This window comes from Kryptolebias marmoratus, linkage group LG9 (genome assembly GCF_001649575.2).
Source record: "Kryptolebias marmoratus isolate JLee-2015 linkage group LG9, ASM164957v2, whole genome shotgun sequence".
In the NCBI taxonomy this organism is placed as follows: domain Eukaryota; kingdom Metazoa; phylum Chordata; class Actinopteri; order Cyprinodontiformes; family Rivulidae; genus Kryptolebias; species Kryptolebias marmoratus.
In genome coordinates, this window is record NC_051438.1 from 28,237,644 (window position 1) to 28,253,813 (window position 16,170).

A 16,170-nucleotide genomic window follows, 5' to 3' on the forward strand; every position below is an offset into this window, starting at 1 on the left:
TTTCACACTCGGCTGCGAACCGCTCCAGTGAGAGCTGCAGATCACGGTCTGATGAAGCCAGTAGGACCACATCATCTGCAAAAAGCAGAGATGCGATCCTAAGGCCACCAAAATGGATCCCCTCAACACCTTGGCTGCGCCTAGAAATTCTGTCCATAAACGTTACGAACAGAATCGGTGACAAAGGGCAACCTTGGCGGAGTCCACTTTATAATAACTGGAGCTAAATATGCTGGTAATCATTTTTAAATGAAGTTGATGAGTTAACTTAAGTTCACTCATTCTACTCAGTTTGTTACGTTTTCGTCATTCATTCATTTATTCTTCCTTTCATCCCCTCATCCTTACCTCCCTTCATCTCTACATCCTTTCATCCCTTCACCTCCACATCCCTTCATCCCTTCACCCCTTCACCTCCACATCCCTTCACCCCTTCACCTCCACATCCCTTCACCCTTTCACCCCTTCACCTCCACATCCCTTCACCCCTTCACCTCCACATCCCTTCACCCTTTCACCCTTTCACCTCCACACCCCTTCATCCCTTCATCCCCTCACCTCCTCATCCCTTCATCCCCTCATCCCTTCATCTATAAAACTTTAAAATTACATATCTTGTTGTGCTCCTTGTTAGTGAAAGTTTGTTTGATGTTTGTATATTTCTGTGTTTCCTGAAACTGCAGTAATCAATAAGTTACCACTAGTTGGCAGCACTAACAAGATGATCCGATGGAATCAAACTAATAATAATAATAAAAACCATTCAGCTTTGTTGTGTTTTCAGATAAACCTGTGAACCTACAGAACATTTGATCCTGATATAAACCTCCGGCTCAGAGCATCTTTACTTGGAACAGACAGCAGAACGACCGGAGTCTAAACTGGAGCAGATGGAGTGTGAGTTTCTCCTCGGAGTGCACAGAGAGAACGAGTTTAGATAATAGCTCACAGCTAATCCACCGCACACCGAAAATTCATTACTCTTGAAGAAAGAAACGTGCAAACTTGCTCCCCGAGATGAAAAGGAATCCTCCTCCGAAGGTGAAGACCTCGACACAAACGGCCTCATTTTCCTCATGTGTGAAATTTCTTTTATGCACACTTCAGCGGGTTTGACTCGTCTTTATTGACTCGGAGCTTCGTAGCACCTGCAGCTCCTCGGACACCCACTAACACACCCACACACACTTCAACCACATGATGCTCGCCGGGCGGAGGGATTATCAGCTCCCTGAAAACAAACCTCACATTTTATGACTTTAACTCAGCTCAGATCCTGGAAAACAGCAACCAATCACCTCACGGTCGTTCTGACGCAAACGAGGCCAACAGCGTCACAAATTTTACTTTAAAAACATTATTCTGAAATGGTGATAGACGTTTCATACATGTGAACAAACGGATTAATTTAGGGGTAAACATGCAGAATGAAACAAGGAAAAAAAACCCACCTGCTCTGAAAAACAACCTGATGAGGTTTTCACTAATATTCTTTTATTTTTGGCTTTTTAAGCCTCCAAAAGAAGCAGAAACATTTTGTGTTTTAATTTAAACCGAAAGAAAACAGGAAGCTGAACATTCACACTCAAAAACTTCACACATTTTAAACATTTTGTTATGTGAAGGTAAATAAAAATCTTATCTTTTACATTCTGAGAACCTTTAATTCAGAAAAAATGAGTTTCCTTGAACATGTCGCTGCACAGAGAAGCACAAAAACAGTTTTTCCTTTAGGGATGTTGTTGAACAACGATTGTCATGAATTATAGTTTTTGTTTAATCTGTCTTCTTCAGTTCTATAAGTTGGATTGTGTTTTTGTTTTATTGAGATTTACTGCAGCTTTAGTTTAGTCACTTCCTGTTTCTGTCACACCTGGTTCCTGTTTCCAATCAGCAAAGCTGCAGATAGGAGACTTTGGGGTCTTTGGGTTTGTTTTTGTGTTGAGTTTATTGTTTCTTTGGTTCCTGTGTTTAGTTTTGGTGTCTTGTTGCTTTTTGTGTTCCCTGTAATGATTCACCTTTCCTCAGCTCAGAACCTGTCAGCCAGCCTCAACCGCCCACACCTGTCCCTCGTTCAGAATCAGTCACCTGTGTCCACTTTCAAATCCTCCTCTGCCTTTAAAGCTGGTTCCTCTCCTTCACTTCCCCTTTTGGTTCATTTTCACTCATGTGCCTCCTCGTTGTCTGTTTTGTCCCAGAGTTTTGTCACAATTCAGGCTAAAGTGGCCCAAATCTGACTTTTCTGCTCATGTGACTCAGGTCACTTTCATACTGTTTGTGGGACTAAATCTGACATTTTTCAAAGTGGCCTCGGTCTGAATGCTCATGTCTGAGTTTTACGTCACCGAGGTGTGAAAAACGTCGGCAGGAAGCAGAAAATCAAATGTAAACATGACACAAAAGGCCTTCCTCGTTATTTTTCCTTCTTCTTCTGTCCTTCATCACTTGGAAAGAACTCTGTCTGTTCCAGTCTGCAGACGTCGACGTGTCTAACGTCCGTATTACTTCTGTAAACACAGCCTGCTGCGTGTGACGCCACGCCGGGCACCTGAGGACCAAAGACTTTCATGCTGCAGTCCGACGGCAGTTTTTATATTTAAATTAAAATGTGGGCAACTACGCAGATAAATTGCATCTCAGCAAAAAGTCAGAGTTGAGCCTTAAGACCTGTCGTGTGAACGTAGCAGATCTGATCAGTTTGTTTGAGTCATAACTCTGAGAAAAGCTGTAGATTCACCTCGACAAATAGCTTCTGTGCTTAAAGGAAATAGAGGTATTTGTGTTTAAAAGCCTGAGGTGCTGTTTTCAACCGCTGAGTCTTTTTGCATTTAAAGAGCCGGGGAGGAACTCCCACCGGTTGTCCTCGTGCTCCTGTGTCAGAGTGACATCAGCCTGTGGCTTCAGTCCTGCAAGAGCTGCTCTCTCCTCTAACATTTCATTTCAATCTTTGTAAAAAATGGTGACAAACATGTGTTATTACTCTCTAACTGTGAATTAGGTTGACTGGTGTAGGAAAAGGAAACCAGTTTGATTTCATCTGAGGGCTTTTGTGCTGGATGGAGCTCAACAAGGAAATGTTTTCATTCTTCATCAGTCAGAAGGAGAAGAAAGCCAGAAGCCTTTTAACTAATTAACTCTTAATTCAGATTCAAATAACTTCATTGTAGTGTTCAGATAAATGTCATAAAAACATCTCTTTTTTTAATGTAGCTCAAAATAATGTAAATAGCTAAATATCTTATGAATCTCATGACTGGAGGCACTCAAGATGGCCGTCGCAGCTAATCAAAACGAGCCAGTAGAAACATGGCTGTAAATTTTGAGCTAAACCTTGGTGTGGTAGTAGCTGAGAGTGACCCTCAACACACACATCTCTTGAGATTTAGCTGTGGCGGCCATCTTGAGTTGAGAGGCAGTGGGCGGTATGTTTTTCTTTTTTACATTAGGAATGGGATAATTTTCTTCTTGGCTGTAAACAAACAGTCTGAGGTCAACCCACCATCTTTGCTCTGCGCCAGCCGCATATTGAGGCACGACAAGCAGCTCGTTTTCCTGCAGAATCCATTAATCTACTCTGATAATCTCGCGTCCGGGGATTCACTGCAGCACAAGCAATTAGGAAATCATTCACATGCCTGAATGCTGGAATGAAATTATTGAAGATTAGATTCCGTTTCGATTAGAACCCGCCTCCTTCAGGAGGAACCCGCGCGCTCAAACACGCACAGCAACACCTGAGCCACGGTCAGGAGGTTGCACGCACTCAGACATGGAGCAACCATTTAGCTCAACAAATGAGCAGAACGAGCTGCACCGAGTGGCCCCGGGGCCAGCTGCGCCATGCCTGCAGCCAGAAAGAACAAACAAACACAACACTTTCCCGCTAAAACTGCGCAAAAACCCCAAACTGTAGCACATTTGGAGAAACACTGAATGCAAAACGCTCCCCAGCAGATGAACTCATCGCTTCCCCATGTAGGTGCATGACATCCAAAGGGTTGAACTCACCTCCCAACGCTTGTTTCATAACGAAATTCATGATGATGGCTTTAGATTCCCTGCCTTCCCTGTCCGATCGATGTTACATTCAATAGTTGCAGAAAAGTAGAATCCTTTGTTTGCAGATCTACAAGTTAAAAAAAGGAAACGAGAGCACTTTGTTAGACACAATCTCACACATCAGCCTCTTAAATTCGCATAATTGGGTTTGTAAAAAGACTATTTAGTCTAAATTAAAGCAGGGTTTACTGCTGCTCAGGTGCGTAAAGCTCCGATGCGCAAACTGAAGGACACCAAGGTCAATGGTTCAAACAGCAACACAGAATCCTCTCCAGACCCGAACAGCAGCTGTTTATGAGCGTATCTGTGTAAATGTGGCGCTTTTAGGGTATTTCTTAACAGTGCCGGGGAGTGACTGCCTCCGAGCTCTGACTGCAGACAGGAGACTTTTAAAAACGCGCCCGGTGGAAGTCCTCAGCCCGGCAGGACGCTCCGTGCACACGCATGTGGACTAAACCACTCTTTTTCCTGATCATGTGGTAAAACTTTCCATTCTTCATTGGGGGGACCCTGACTGGGCACAGCTTCACGCACGGCACGTTATCAAGCAAAAATAAATAAAAAATAAAACCGATCGGTGCACGCAAAATGGACTAAATGAACCGACGTGTGTGTGGGTGCATGCAAAGAGACACAGATGATGGAAAAAGCAGACACACACTCACACGCACGCATGCACTTCCTTGTTCCGATCGGAGGCTGGTTTCAGCACCGCGCGCCCGGATAGCTCCACAAACCGCCGCATCAAGCATCGATTTACCTCCGTCCGTCCGGCGGCTGCCAGAGATCCTCCCCAGACACACACACGCGCACACACACGGATCAGAGAGAGCAGAGCTTGAGCTGCAGAGCACCAACCAAGTTCTCCTGCAGCAGGGGCTAATAACCGCTCGTCCCTCGCATCTCCGGCTCCGGGGGCTCGAGAAAAAGGACGTCCTTGGTGCTTCCTCCTGCTTGCCGATTCGTCTTCCTGCACACACTCACTGAACACACGCAGGGAGAGGGAGGAGGAGGAGGAGTGGAGGGGGCGGTGGTTTGCGGAGGGTGAAGCAGCTGTCGTGAACACTGGGATGGGAAAGAGGCAGAAACTGTCCCACGAACGTCCTCCTGACCGAGACACAGATCAATTATTCAGCCCGGTGCTTCATTGTGCAGCAGAGAACAGGGAATCAGCTGACGAGCTTCCTCTGAATCTGATGGGAGAACATCTTGTAGCTTAGCCTTCTGGGGTTTGTTTTCTGTTAGATACTGCATAATCTGCTGGAAGAAAATGACACAATGTTCCAGATGGGTGCTTTTAATGTTGCAGCAGACACTTCTCTGTGCTGGCTGGGATTCCTCAGATTTTAAAGACGTTCAACCTGCAGCCTGTTTTGTAATAAGCCTTTATGTGTCCGGACATAACAGGGGTGTGCATAAACTCTGGATGGGACATGGGCAAGATGGAAAAACAGGCACCTCTTGCAGCAGATTAACTCTTTCATGCAGACCTGTTGGAGTATCGTTTGACCTCAAACACAAAATAAAACAAGGATGTTTTTTTGTCAGAAACATGAAACTGGAGGGTCCAATGGTGTTTTATTTGGAAACCAAACACAGTCCAGAACACAGTCTCCAAATATCCTTTTTATTGTTTTTTTGTTTGGTTGTAAATCCCATCTTTCTATTGTCTTCTGTGGTCGGGTTGCAGAAGTATCAGATCCCAGAAAGAAAACCAGAAGACCTCCTTTCCCCCCAGCAACACAATCCTGCTCCTTTGGGGGAACCAGAACAATATCTAGAATTCCTCCAAAGGGAGGTCAGCTCAAGGAGGCATCCTCATCAGATGTCTGACCCACCTCACCTGACTCTCCTCCATCGAATGTCGTCCCATGAGTGAGAGCTCGCTCACTCTTTGTGGAAATCTCTGGGATCTAAACGTAGTCAGCTGAGAAGTTAACCAACCTGTCCGCTCTACACTTCCTCTGTCCCATTTGCCGCCTCAGCAAACCTGAAAAGAGAAAAGGAATCAGGCTTTTCTCTACAGAAGCACTGTCATTACTTCCTGTGCCCTTCACAATAAAACATTTACTTACCTTCCATTTTGTTCTGCCTTTGCTACCAGCAAAATGGGTCCTGATAAGAAATAACTTAACAAATCATGACAGCTCCTCGCTTTATCTCTAAAGCTGAATTTCATGACGGAAGATGAGGGTTGGAGCAAACTGACCAGTAAATCAGGAGCTTTGCCTTTCAGCCACGGCAGGCTGAAGGAAAGCCCTCATTACTGTGAATAATCTACCTCCTGTTCTTCTCTTTTTGGCTGAATTAGGTTCTGGTTTTAAACTTTTGTTCTGATAAATGATGGGTTTAAATTTATGCAAATCTTGTGCAGTAAAATTTGACATCCTACACCCTTGGCTGTTCCTCATTGAGCTTCCCGTTCAACATTCCCAGATGTTGTTTGCAAATAACCTCCTGCCAACTTCAGGCCTTCCGCTTCTTAGTTTTCCTGCAGGAGCGCGACATGATTCCTGGATTTAGGACGAGGATTTTAATCCCTGCTTTTGTTTCATCTCCCTTGCTCACTTCAGTCGAGGAATCAGTGACAAAAGGTTGAACAGTCTGCCATGCTCAGGTAATTAGGCCTCTTCACTTCCTTTATGGTGGTGTTTTCTCTAAAACCGCGGCTCAGATGATGATAAAGTCACACAAATTCATGAAATGCATGAAGCCGGAGGTTTGAGCTGCCAAACTGGGGTCACAAAAAATCTCTGCCAGTAGGAAACTGTTGCAAAAACCAAAGGTAGTAGTTTCATTTTTATTAGGTTAAAGCAGACAGAATACAGCCAACCACATCAGTTTATTTATTCAAATAACAATGTCAAGAATGAAGATTGTATCTTCAAATATTTAAAAAATGAAAAAAGTAAAAGAAAGTTTAGTCGTATTATTGCCTGATAAAGGAAGTGTTGAAATATGTTAAAACTGTTAAAACATAATGAGCCGAAAGTTGAGATAAAATCTTTAACGGTTATTTAATCCAGACAGGAGACGAGTTCACCAAAGATGAATCTTTTCATTCCTTCTCTTTGGTTTTGTTTGACATGAAAAACAAAATGTAAGCAGATGATTTAAGGCAGAAATCCTCCATGAAAACAGTTCGTAAAAGACCAGAACTTTAAACTGAATGAACGATTCTTTTGTTAAAATCGTGACTAATTTTACTCCGGTTGACCCAGTAGGAACCAAACTCAATCATGAACAGAAACAACCATTACTGCTTCAGTAATCATCCAGACTTTAATATTTCTCCATTCCTTTGTGCTTTCTTTAGCTTTTTAGAGCTAATTTATTCGTTTCGTGAATGCTGAGTCAGCATTCCTTATGAAATCGAACTCCTTCTGCAGATTTTCTTTTAGTTGTTCGTTGATCGAAACGTTCAGCTCATTCAGGAGATGGGTGCTACGACTTTTGGTTTTTATTACTTTTAAACATTTCAAAATAATTTTTCTTTATTTACAAACCTTTTTTTACCAAAAACATTGTTCTTCAAACTAAACCAGTGACTGGACTTTAATGAAACTTTCAAGAAGTGATCGCTGGATAAACATCTACTGTCAGGATTCGGTTTTGTATGTTTCTTTTTGTATTTAGTGTTTTGTTTCTGGTCTCTGTTTGGGTTTGTTTATGTCTGTCTGTCTGTCACTTGTTTACCTGTCATGCCTGTCTCCACCTGCTCCTGGTTTCATAATCATCTCACCTGTGCCCTAATGACCTCCTGTGTTTAAAACCCGGTCATTTCCTCCCCTCACTGCTGGTTCATCGTCACTTTCTCGTGTCTCAGGTTTGTTCGTGTCTCCTTCCTGGATTCTGTTAAGTTTAGTTTGCTGCAACATCAGCCTTTGATTTGATTTGATTCTTTTATTTTAATAAATTAGTCTTCCTTTTTTCATCATGAGTCTGCGCTCTGGGTTCGCCTCCTTTTCCCCACACCATGACGTCTACGACTGATTACCTTTTAACGGAATTCAAAATGGCAGCCACAGTTAATCAGCATTAGTCTGCAGAATAACGGCTGTACCTCGGTAAATTTTACAGAGAAAACAACAACTATAATCCCATCATTTCTCCTCAGGAGATCATTTTAGTTTAACACTAATGAAGGGGTGGCGGGCGATATGCATTCATTGAAGGAATCCTCTGCCTTTCATTTGATTCCTGTTTTCTGTCTTTTCTGCCTCCAGTTCTGTTTTGTTGTTTTAGTTCCAAATGTCTCCATTTGAGTCGTTGGTACTTCCACCACCTGACATTTCTCACCTGTCAGCGCTCTAAATGCAGCCATTGTTCCTGACTTCAGCTCTCATATTGAGTCCTGAACTTAACGTCCTGTCATAACCTTGGAAACTCACACTCGTAAAGGAGCAACCAGAAGATTCCCTAACTTCCTTCTCGGTGCGGTGCTGCAGTGAGAACAGCATGCAGAAGCTACAACACATCACACGTCCTCCCCTGACATCTTGTTAATTCTAGTCAGGCCCAGTATTAGGCACCATATTCACCTTTTCTCTCTGCCTGTAACATTTCCTGTGACACACACATACAGATATAGAAGGTGTGTTTTCAAACAGCAATGCAGCTCTGACTCGCTGACACCCACCGGTGCACCAAGGCTGGGCAGCTGGTTAAAGCAATGCCATGGCCTGTAAATCAACATGACTCATCAAGGCACCACTGATGCATTCAAAGTCTGCCCTGCAGAAGTTTCTGATTTGTGCTCAGGACTCAAATTTCCCCAGACGAGAACCTCTATGAGCTGAAAGTTTTAGTGTTTGCCTGAAAGCTGTTTATTTATCTTCATTAAATGTACAACTAAGCATAAAAAAGAGGAAAATCTGTCCCTAAAGCCTCTTTCAGACATGCATTGCTTTTCATTAATCTTGTGGAAGTCTGGCAGCTTGGAAACACAAGCCTGGCTCAGTTATTCTTCCAGATATGGAGCTGAAATTTGGTGTGGTGGTAGCTGAGAGTCGTCTCCAACACATAACCTGATTGCTAACAAACATCTTTGTTTAAAACCTCAGCGATGAGGTGGTGTATGATATGCATTCCTGTTTTTACCAACTCCTCCCTCGTTTGGCCCCACTGACACCGTCTTCATATTTGGACAGTTTGTGTTGAACTCACATTTGATCAAAACTGTTTTTATATGAAGGCAGACGCGCTCGTTTCTTCAGTTTAAATATAGAAAGTTTTGAACTGACAGAGGGCTAATATTTTATGCCGTATTTCTCCAGCCGTCTCCTGTCATTTCTGAGCTGCTGGTTAACGTTTCTTGTGATTGTAGGTTCAGTGTAAGTTCACTAAGATGCTGTCAGTGGTTTTTATTGTCTCATTTATAGGGAAACACGTCAGGGACAGAGTCAAACTCAAACAGAGAGCTAAAATTAGAAATAATTGTGTTCATTCAGGTTAAGATTATCTTAATTTGTGCAAATTGAACAGAAAGCCTGTAGATTTTTAGTTTTTGAATGTTAAGTATATAGATATTTACAGTTTTCTTTCTAACAGAGGTTCAGTTTTGTGATTGTACACCATCTGTGGAGGAAAATGAGTGAAGAAAGGCGGGTTTTAAAATAAATTATTTCCCTTTTAAGAAAATTACAAAACATCGATTTAACCTCGCCTATGCCTTCTGTATTATTCTCTAAAAACTGTCACAAGCACATTAAAATTCAGTAATATTTGGGTTAGATGTAGTTATTTTACTCTCAGTGTGTCTCAGCTATAAACAACAGTATAAGCTGCATGTTGCTGTAAACCTGTGCAAAACATTTTTACACAAACTTCCATGTTTTTACGAGAAGCTAAAAGAACCATCTCCTCTCCCGGAGGCTCTCGTGAAGCAGACTGAATAAAAACGGTAAAAGGCAATCAGACCTGGGATCAGCGCTCTGAGGAGGTTTTTTTTAGTGTTTGATTGCTGGAATCTTTCCACGGCTTCTCCTACATGCCAGTGTGAAACCGAAAAGGCTGTCGCTGCGCTGCAGTTGGTCTCAGTGGGATACGGGGCCACTGATGGTTAAAAATAAAGTGTTTGACCAGAGCTGACGCAGAAACGGTCCTGGCATGGAGAAAAACAGGGACAAACAAACAAATGTGAAGATTTTCTGAAACATTTGGAGGGAATGTAGACACAGAAACAAACAAAGTTTCAAATAATAACAACAGACATATTTTAGTTCCTAGTTGGACCTTTTATTCCTTGAAGGAATGCATATCACCCACCACAGACTAAGATGCTACATCAGGGGTCTCCAAACCTGGTCCTGCAGGGTAGTTCTGTTTAGAGATTTGTTGATGTGGTTTGTCCTTCAGGGCCACCGTATGATTGTTTTTTGCAAATTCTGTCTACACCATGTGACGCACCACCACCAAAGGTCCAAGGCGCACCATTCCTGATCGAGGCACAGGTTTGGACGTATAATTTGCAGGACTCACGACAAAACCCCGACTTTTCTGCGGTAATGCTAAAAGAAGCACCAGCTAAAGCAGGGGTGTCCAATCCTGGTCCTCAGGGCCACCATCCTGCAGGTTTTACTTGTTCCTCTGCTCCAACACACCTGGTTTAAATCAATGGATAATTAACAGGCTTCTGCAGAACAAGAAGAGGTGATTTAACCTCTGAATCAGGTGTTGGAGCAGAGAAACAAGGGAAACCTGCAGGATGGACACCCTGAGGACCAGGATTGGACACCACTGTGCTCCATGTTTAATTCGAGTCAGTCTCTGAGATCAGGAACCAGACCTCCTTCAGGGTCCAGGATGAACATGATAATAACCTGACAGGAGTGGGCAGAGCATCAGGTTCTGAAGGTGTTTGAATACATTAACACCTGTGAGTTTGACATTTTGGAGCGCAGACGTGTGGCGCAGAGCAGAGCACTCTCAGCACACTCCGGTTCCACCTTACTGCATTTCTCAGACCCGTCTCACAGAGAAAAATATCCACACCGCAAAATGGAAGACTTTTTCTGAGCCAGCAGCAAATGGACAAATAATTTTACCAAGATTATATCAACCCTGAAGGACAGCTGGAGACAGTCAGGAGGAGAAGAAACACATGGCTTGGACAAGTAAAATAAATAAAACCGTATTTGTATGAGAATATTTGTGTTTCATTTTTAAAACGTTAAATTGTTTAACAATTAGCAGGACCAAAGAAATGCATGCATCATCCTGTGCCTTTCATACAGGAGGTTTAAAATCAAACCATCTTATTGACAGAAGATGGAGTTGGAGCCATTTTGGTCAAACCTTGAAAATAACAACATGTTCAAAGATCAGTTAGTGTTTGGAGTATGTGTCAGCCACCACACCAGATTTTATCTCAGTATCTGTACAACTGAACCGATTATGACCAATTCAGTGTTTTCTAAGGTCAGTTGGCCGTGGCAGCCATCTTGAATAAAGTTACCTTCAAAGTTAATGAACTGTAGATGCACATCTGTTGATTCCATTCTGAAAGTTTCATTAAAATACATCCAGTTTTTTAAGGTATTCTTGCTAAAAAAAAAGTTGACTCCATTAGTTAATGGCATCATTTTAAAACTCACATCCTGCACAATTAGTTAGCATTCAAAGTTTAAATTGTGCATCACTCTCAGCGACTACAACACCAAATCTTAGGTGAATATTTGTAAAGTTATAGCCGTTTTAATGTTTGCAAGCAAAATGTGCAAGCACTTTGTCTCGCCTTGTTGCTGAAAAGTGCTATATAAATAAATTTAACTTGACTTGCAAGGTTGTTTTGCTGTGACAGCCATCTTGAATTGGGTTTACTCCTCAAGTTATTTGTAGATGTACATCCGATGATTGATTTCTGAAAGTTTCATGAAAATCTGTTCAATAGATCACGATTTATTTTGGCAACTATACAAACAAACAAAAAGACTATCTGTTAATCTGCTGTCAAAAGTAAAGGATTTTACATCTTGTAATTAATTCAGTTTATTTACACGTGTTTATAACTGTGTTAAAAACACTAAACTATGACTACATTTCAGTTGTAAGGTTGAATTTAAGTCACGATTCCATGTGAAAACGCGTGGGAAGAATCTCCCGTTAACCTTTAACAGACACTTCTACCTGGGAACTAATTAAAAATATGTCAAAAGCAAAGAAAAGTTTAATTATTATTCCAAAAAGACAAACAGTATCTGATACAGAGAAACAGGAGAGGCAGGAAACAGTCGGTCGTCACGTTCCTTGGATTATCGTCATGCAGACTTTATTTGATTTACCCCGAAGGGTTAAATCTTGTTATGTCTCCTAATGAGGAGAGAATATTACCCAGAACGCACAGGGATGGCGAGGGACTGTCTGGCACCTTGAGTCGCTGACATTTTCGTCCCCGCTCAGGGACGAGGACGAGGGCAGTGGACGGAGACGTGGCGCAGGGACGCTCTTGTCCAGATTCACCTTCACGGAGACGGCTGACTGAGAGCAGGAGCTGCCTGCTAATGAGGGCAAAGCTGCTTTTATTTTTTTATTTTTTTACCAGAGCGGACGCTGTAGGTGAAAAAAAATCTATGTTAAAGTAAATGAAACAGATTTATCTTCATGTTGGAAGATGTTGCTATTCTAAGAATGAATCTTTTCCTCCTTAATTCACTTAGAAAAGGACATTTTTAGCAGAATATGACTCCTGTTCTTTGTAATGTTGAAGCGCTTTCCATGTCTTCCTATTTGTCACAGATGAAATGTAATCAGCTTCTACCTGCAGAAAGGAAGCTTTCTCTGATTCTACTTCCAATAAATGAAAGAACTGAAAGCTTTGCCTTATTGTCCCGTTTGGCATTAGAGCCGAGCTCAAGAGACCAGATTAAATGTAACAATAAAGTCTGAAAACTAATAAAAGTTTTTCAGTTTTTAGTTAAAGGTGCATTTTGCAGGAGTTAGCAGATGTAGAGATTTTTTCTTAGGGTGGCAAAACAAATTATATTTTTAACATTATTAACCTTAATTGTTTTGTTTTTTCTGCTAAAACATTCATAATGCAATGAGATTAAACAGAATCCTTACTAAATTATCAAGAGGAACATTTAAGTCTTGTAAACAGGAAAACAAAGATTGTCCAAAAGCTAAATCTGTCTTCAAGACAGTTTAAGACTTTTGACCTCCCACCTCAATATACATTAATTAAATAATAATGATGACCTAACTGTAATACCAAATTAACTAGTAATTAACAGTCAAGTTTTTAATTGGAGTAGCCTGGCAGCTGTTTTCAAGAATTTGAAATTAGATAAATATCTGAGCTAAAACCCTTCAAATTATAATAATTTAAAAAAGAAAGAGCAGGATCTTTTAGCTTCTATCTGGTAATGAAATGGATGCACTTTACCAAACACCTGCTGCTCCAAAATTAGACCAAATTCTAAACAAAGGGTCCCCAAATGTCTGGGTCGAGGAATACTGACTGTTGAACAAAATGTATAAAAGTATAATAACTAGCTTACAAACAGGGTGTCCACTCGGGGGGGGCAGCTGTCGCTTTATGCCACCCCTTATAACCGCCACTGCTTGCACAGTTAGCTGAGGTAGTTATTAGAAAACATTCAATTAAATTGCACAACTTTTATTCTCAGCTTCGTCTTAAAACCATTTAAGTGTCGTTAAATAAGCAACATATTAGTTGCACAGAAGTTTAGAGTTATTTTATCTTATATTAGCCTGCAGGTTTAAAATGTTTGCTCTAATTTTTGACAATATTTTCCCTCTTCTGGTTATTTTTTTATTTATTTGACAGCATTTTCCACAGATATGATAGAATAAAGTCAAATCAAGTGTGACACTTTCACTCCATGTCTTTGTTGATGTGAACAAAACCAATAACAAGCAACAAGGAGTTCATATCACTGAGAGTTATTGCCTGCAAGCCTGAGCTCACTCGTCTCACTCGTCTAATATCTAGTAAAGAAAATTATTACTGCATCTGTAACCAACTGTCGCCGTTTATTTTGACTTGACGTCACATAATCACCAAGGTGTAAAAGCAATACTGCACAACAAATATGACAGTTTGGCTTCAGTGACATCGACGAAGAAGAAAAACAAATGCAAAATAGGCTAATTAAATGAGAACTTCTCTGTCTTACCTGCCTAAAGTGATGTAAGAAACAGGATTTATTTCTACCACGTTATTAAAGAGCTGCTGTACAACCATCCACTCCTTTGGTCTCCTGATATTTGTTAAAGTGATTTGAAAATCCTTCAGGTGTCAGGAGGGGAAAAGTCTTCCAGGTCAGTAAAAACAGAACATGAGGAAGTTTATATTAAAGCAGCGAAAATCCTCCTTTTGCTGCTGTTAGTGTCTTCTTCTCTGGTTTATTAAGATCCATCCCTCTGTGCCTGCCATACTTCACCAATTTGATCTTAAAACTGGAAAACAGTGTTGTTATTCTGTCTAATAAACTGAACTGATGATTAATTGTCCATAATGAAAGGGGTTCAGTGACTTTTGAGATATTCTACTTATAATCTAAAATTATATATTTTATATTCAGTTTCAGTAAAAATACATTTGAATCAGTAAAAATTACACGTTTGTAAAGGTGTACAAATAAATTTAATAGTAATTATTAGGCTCAGTTATTATAAGCAGCCTTTTCAGCTGTATGGTTATTGTCGGTGTTGAGCAGAAATCTTGTGTTTCCATAAAATACAGCTTTTAATGAAAAGAAAAATATCTTTATTTTCAGTTAAATAAACCGTGGTCACAAGTTCAGATGCTCTTTTTGGCCCTTTTCATTGGATAACAATCCGTAAAACCAGATTAATGTGAAAGGTGACCAATAAAATTGATTTATGCAAAAAAAAAAAAAAGAAAATAGAAGACCAGCGGCAGAAGGATTATGTTGTTTTTTTTACTTTTTGGCTTGTTCTTAGACCTCTGACTGACTCTTCTGAAACAGCAGTAAATTCTTAAAAGTCAAAGTTTAACATCAAGAATACATCTGTGCATCATCCACCAAATCCAACCATTATACTCCCACTACCGTGCCTGACTGGCAGAAAAGGTAGCTTGGAGATTTTTTTTTTTTATCCATCTGACTCTAACCGTTAGCATCCATATAACTCAGTTTTATCTCTTTTAAATAAGGAACAGATGACAGAAACCTCTTTGGGTGGCCATCTTGTGCAGATTTGTCTCCAGAGATTTTGATGCCAGAATTGCACAAATTCATCATGGTACTAATCCTCGGACTTTGAGGATTTGGAGTTTGCCCGCCTCGTGGGCGTGGCCTCTAACCTCCTCCTCACCAGGTGTTGCTGATTCCAGATCTTCGCTGGAGCATCTGGCCTCTTTGGTTAGAATCTCAGCCGCCAGTTTCTAACGTCTGTGCTCTACAGCTACGTTAACTTTGGTTTTTGTATTTTGCCTCTCGCTTTAGGTTTCCTGTTAATGAATCGCTGCCTGCCGGGACTTACCTTGTGCTGCTCGGACTAAACTTACCTGTTTGGACTACGGGACACCTTAACTCACGGACCTATCCTGGACTGCTCTGCTTCACTTCTGGGCCTCGTTCATCCTCCAAGACCTGTAAGAAAAAACACTCAATTACTCTTTGCACAAATCCGGAAAGTATTACTAAACAGAGATCAGTACCCGAGACTCACCTTGATCCTCTCCTGTTTTCCAGATCCTCCTGACCGTGCACTGTAAATACTTACCACCTGTTAATAAAACTACTTACCTTTTATCTTGTCTCCGTGTCTGGTTTCGGTCCCGCTCCTGATGGCTATACTCTGAATTATGTCAAATTGTACATTAAGATTAAGAACAAAAAGATGAGGCAGTCTGAAGAAAAACCCAGACCTTTTAAGATCCCAATAAGACATGGTTCTAAAATATACAACCAATGTGGTCCAGAGATTTATAACAAAGACCGACGTGATCAATATGAGACATCAGAAACTGCAGAGGAATCTAAAAACCAGAGAAGGACAAAGAAATTGCAGTTCAAACATTGTCATCTATTTTGAGATGAGACTTGAGGACAAAAAAAGAACTCCCGCTGTGGTTTGATTAAGATGCTCTCAGTTTTTTTTTTCCCCAAACCACAGGAG

The 16,170-nt window shown here is 41.1% G+C and overlaps 1 protein-coding gene across 4 annotated transcripts in view; it reads right to left on the reverse strand.

Annotated features, from left to right (window-relative positions):
• The window catches only part of cplx2 (complexin 2), a 63,039-nt gene extending 57,911 nt beyond the window's left edge, over positions 1 to 5,128 (reverse strand). Inside the window, exons 1-2 of one of the 4 annotated variants that reach the window (XM_017429754.3) lie at positions 4,725 to 5,128; positions 4,009 to 4,126 (exon numbers count right to left, since the gene is read on the reverse strand). In XM_017429754.3, coding sequence (XP_017285243.1) covers positions 4,009 to 4,039 — 31 coding nt within the window. In that variant the 5' untranslated portion in view covers positions 4,040 to 4,126; positions 4,725 to 5,128. Of the gene's footprint in view, positions 1 to 4,008; positions 4,127 to 4,248; positions 4,375 to 4,724 lie in introns of those variants that run through there. The other 3 variants (XM_017429753.3, XM_017429752.3, XM_017429755.3) reach the window with 3 other exon arrangements.
• Positions 5,129 to 16,170: the final 11,042 nt, after the last annotated feature.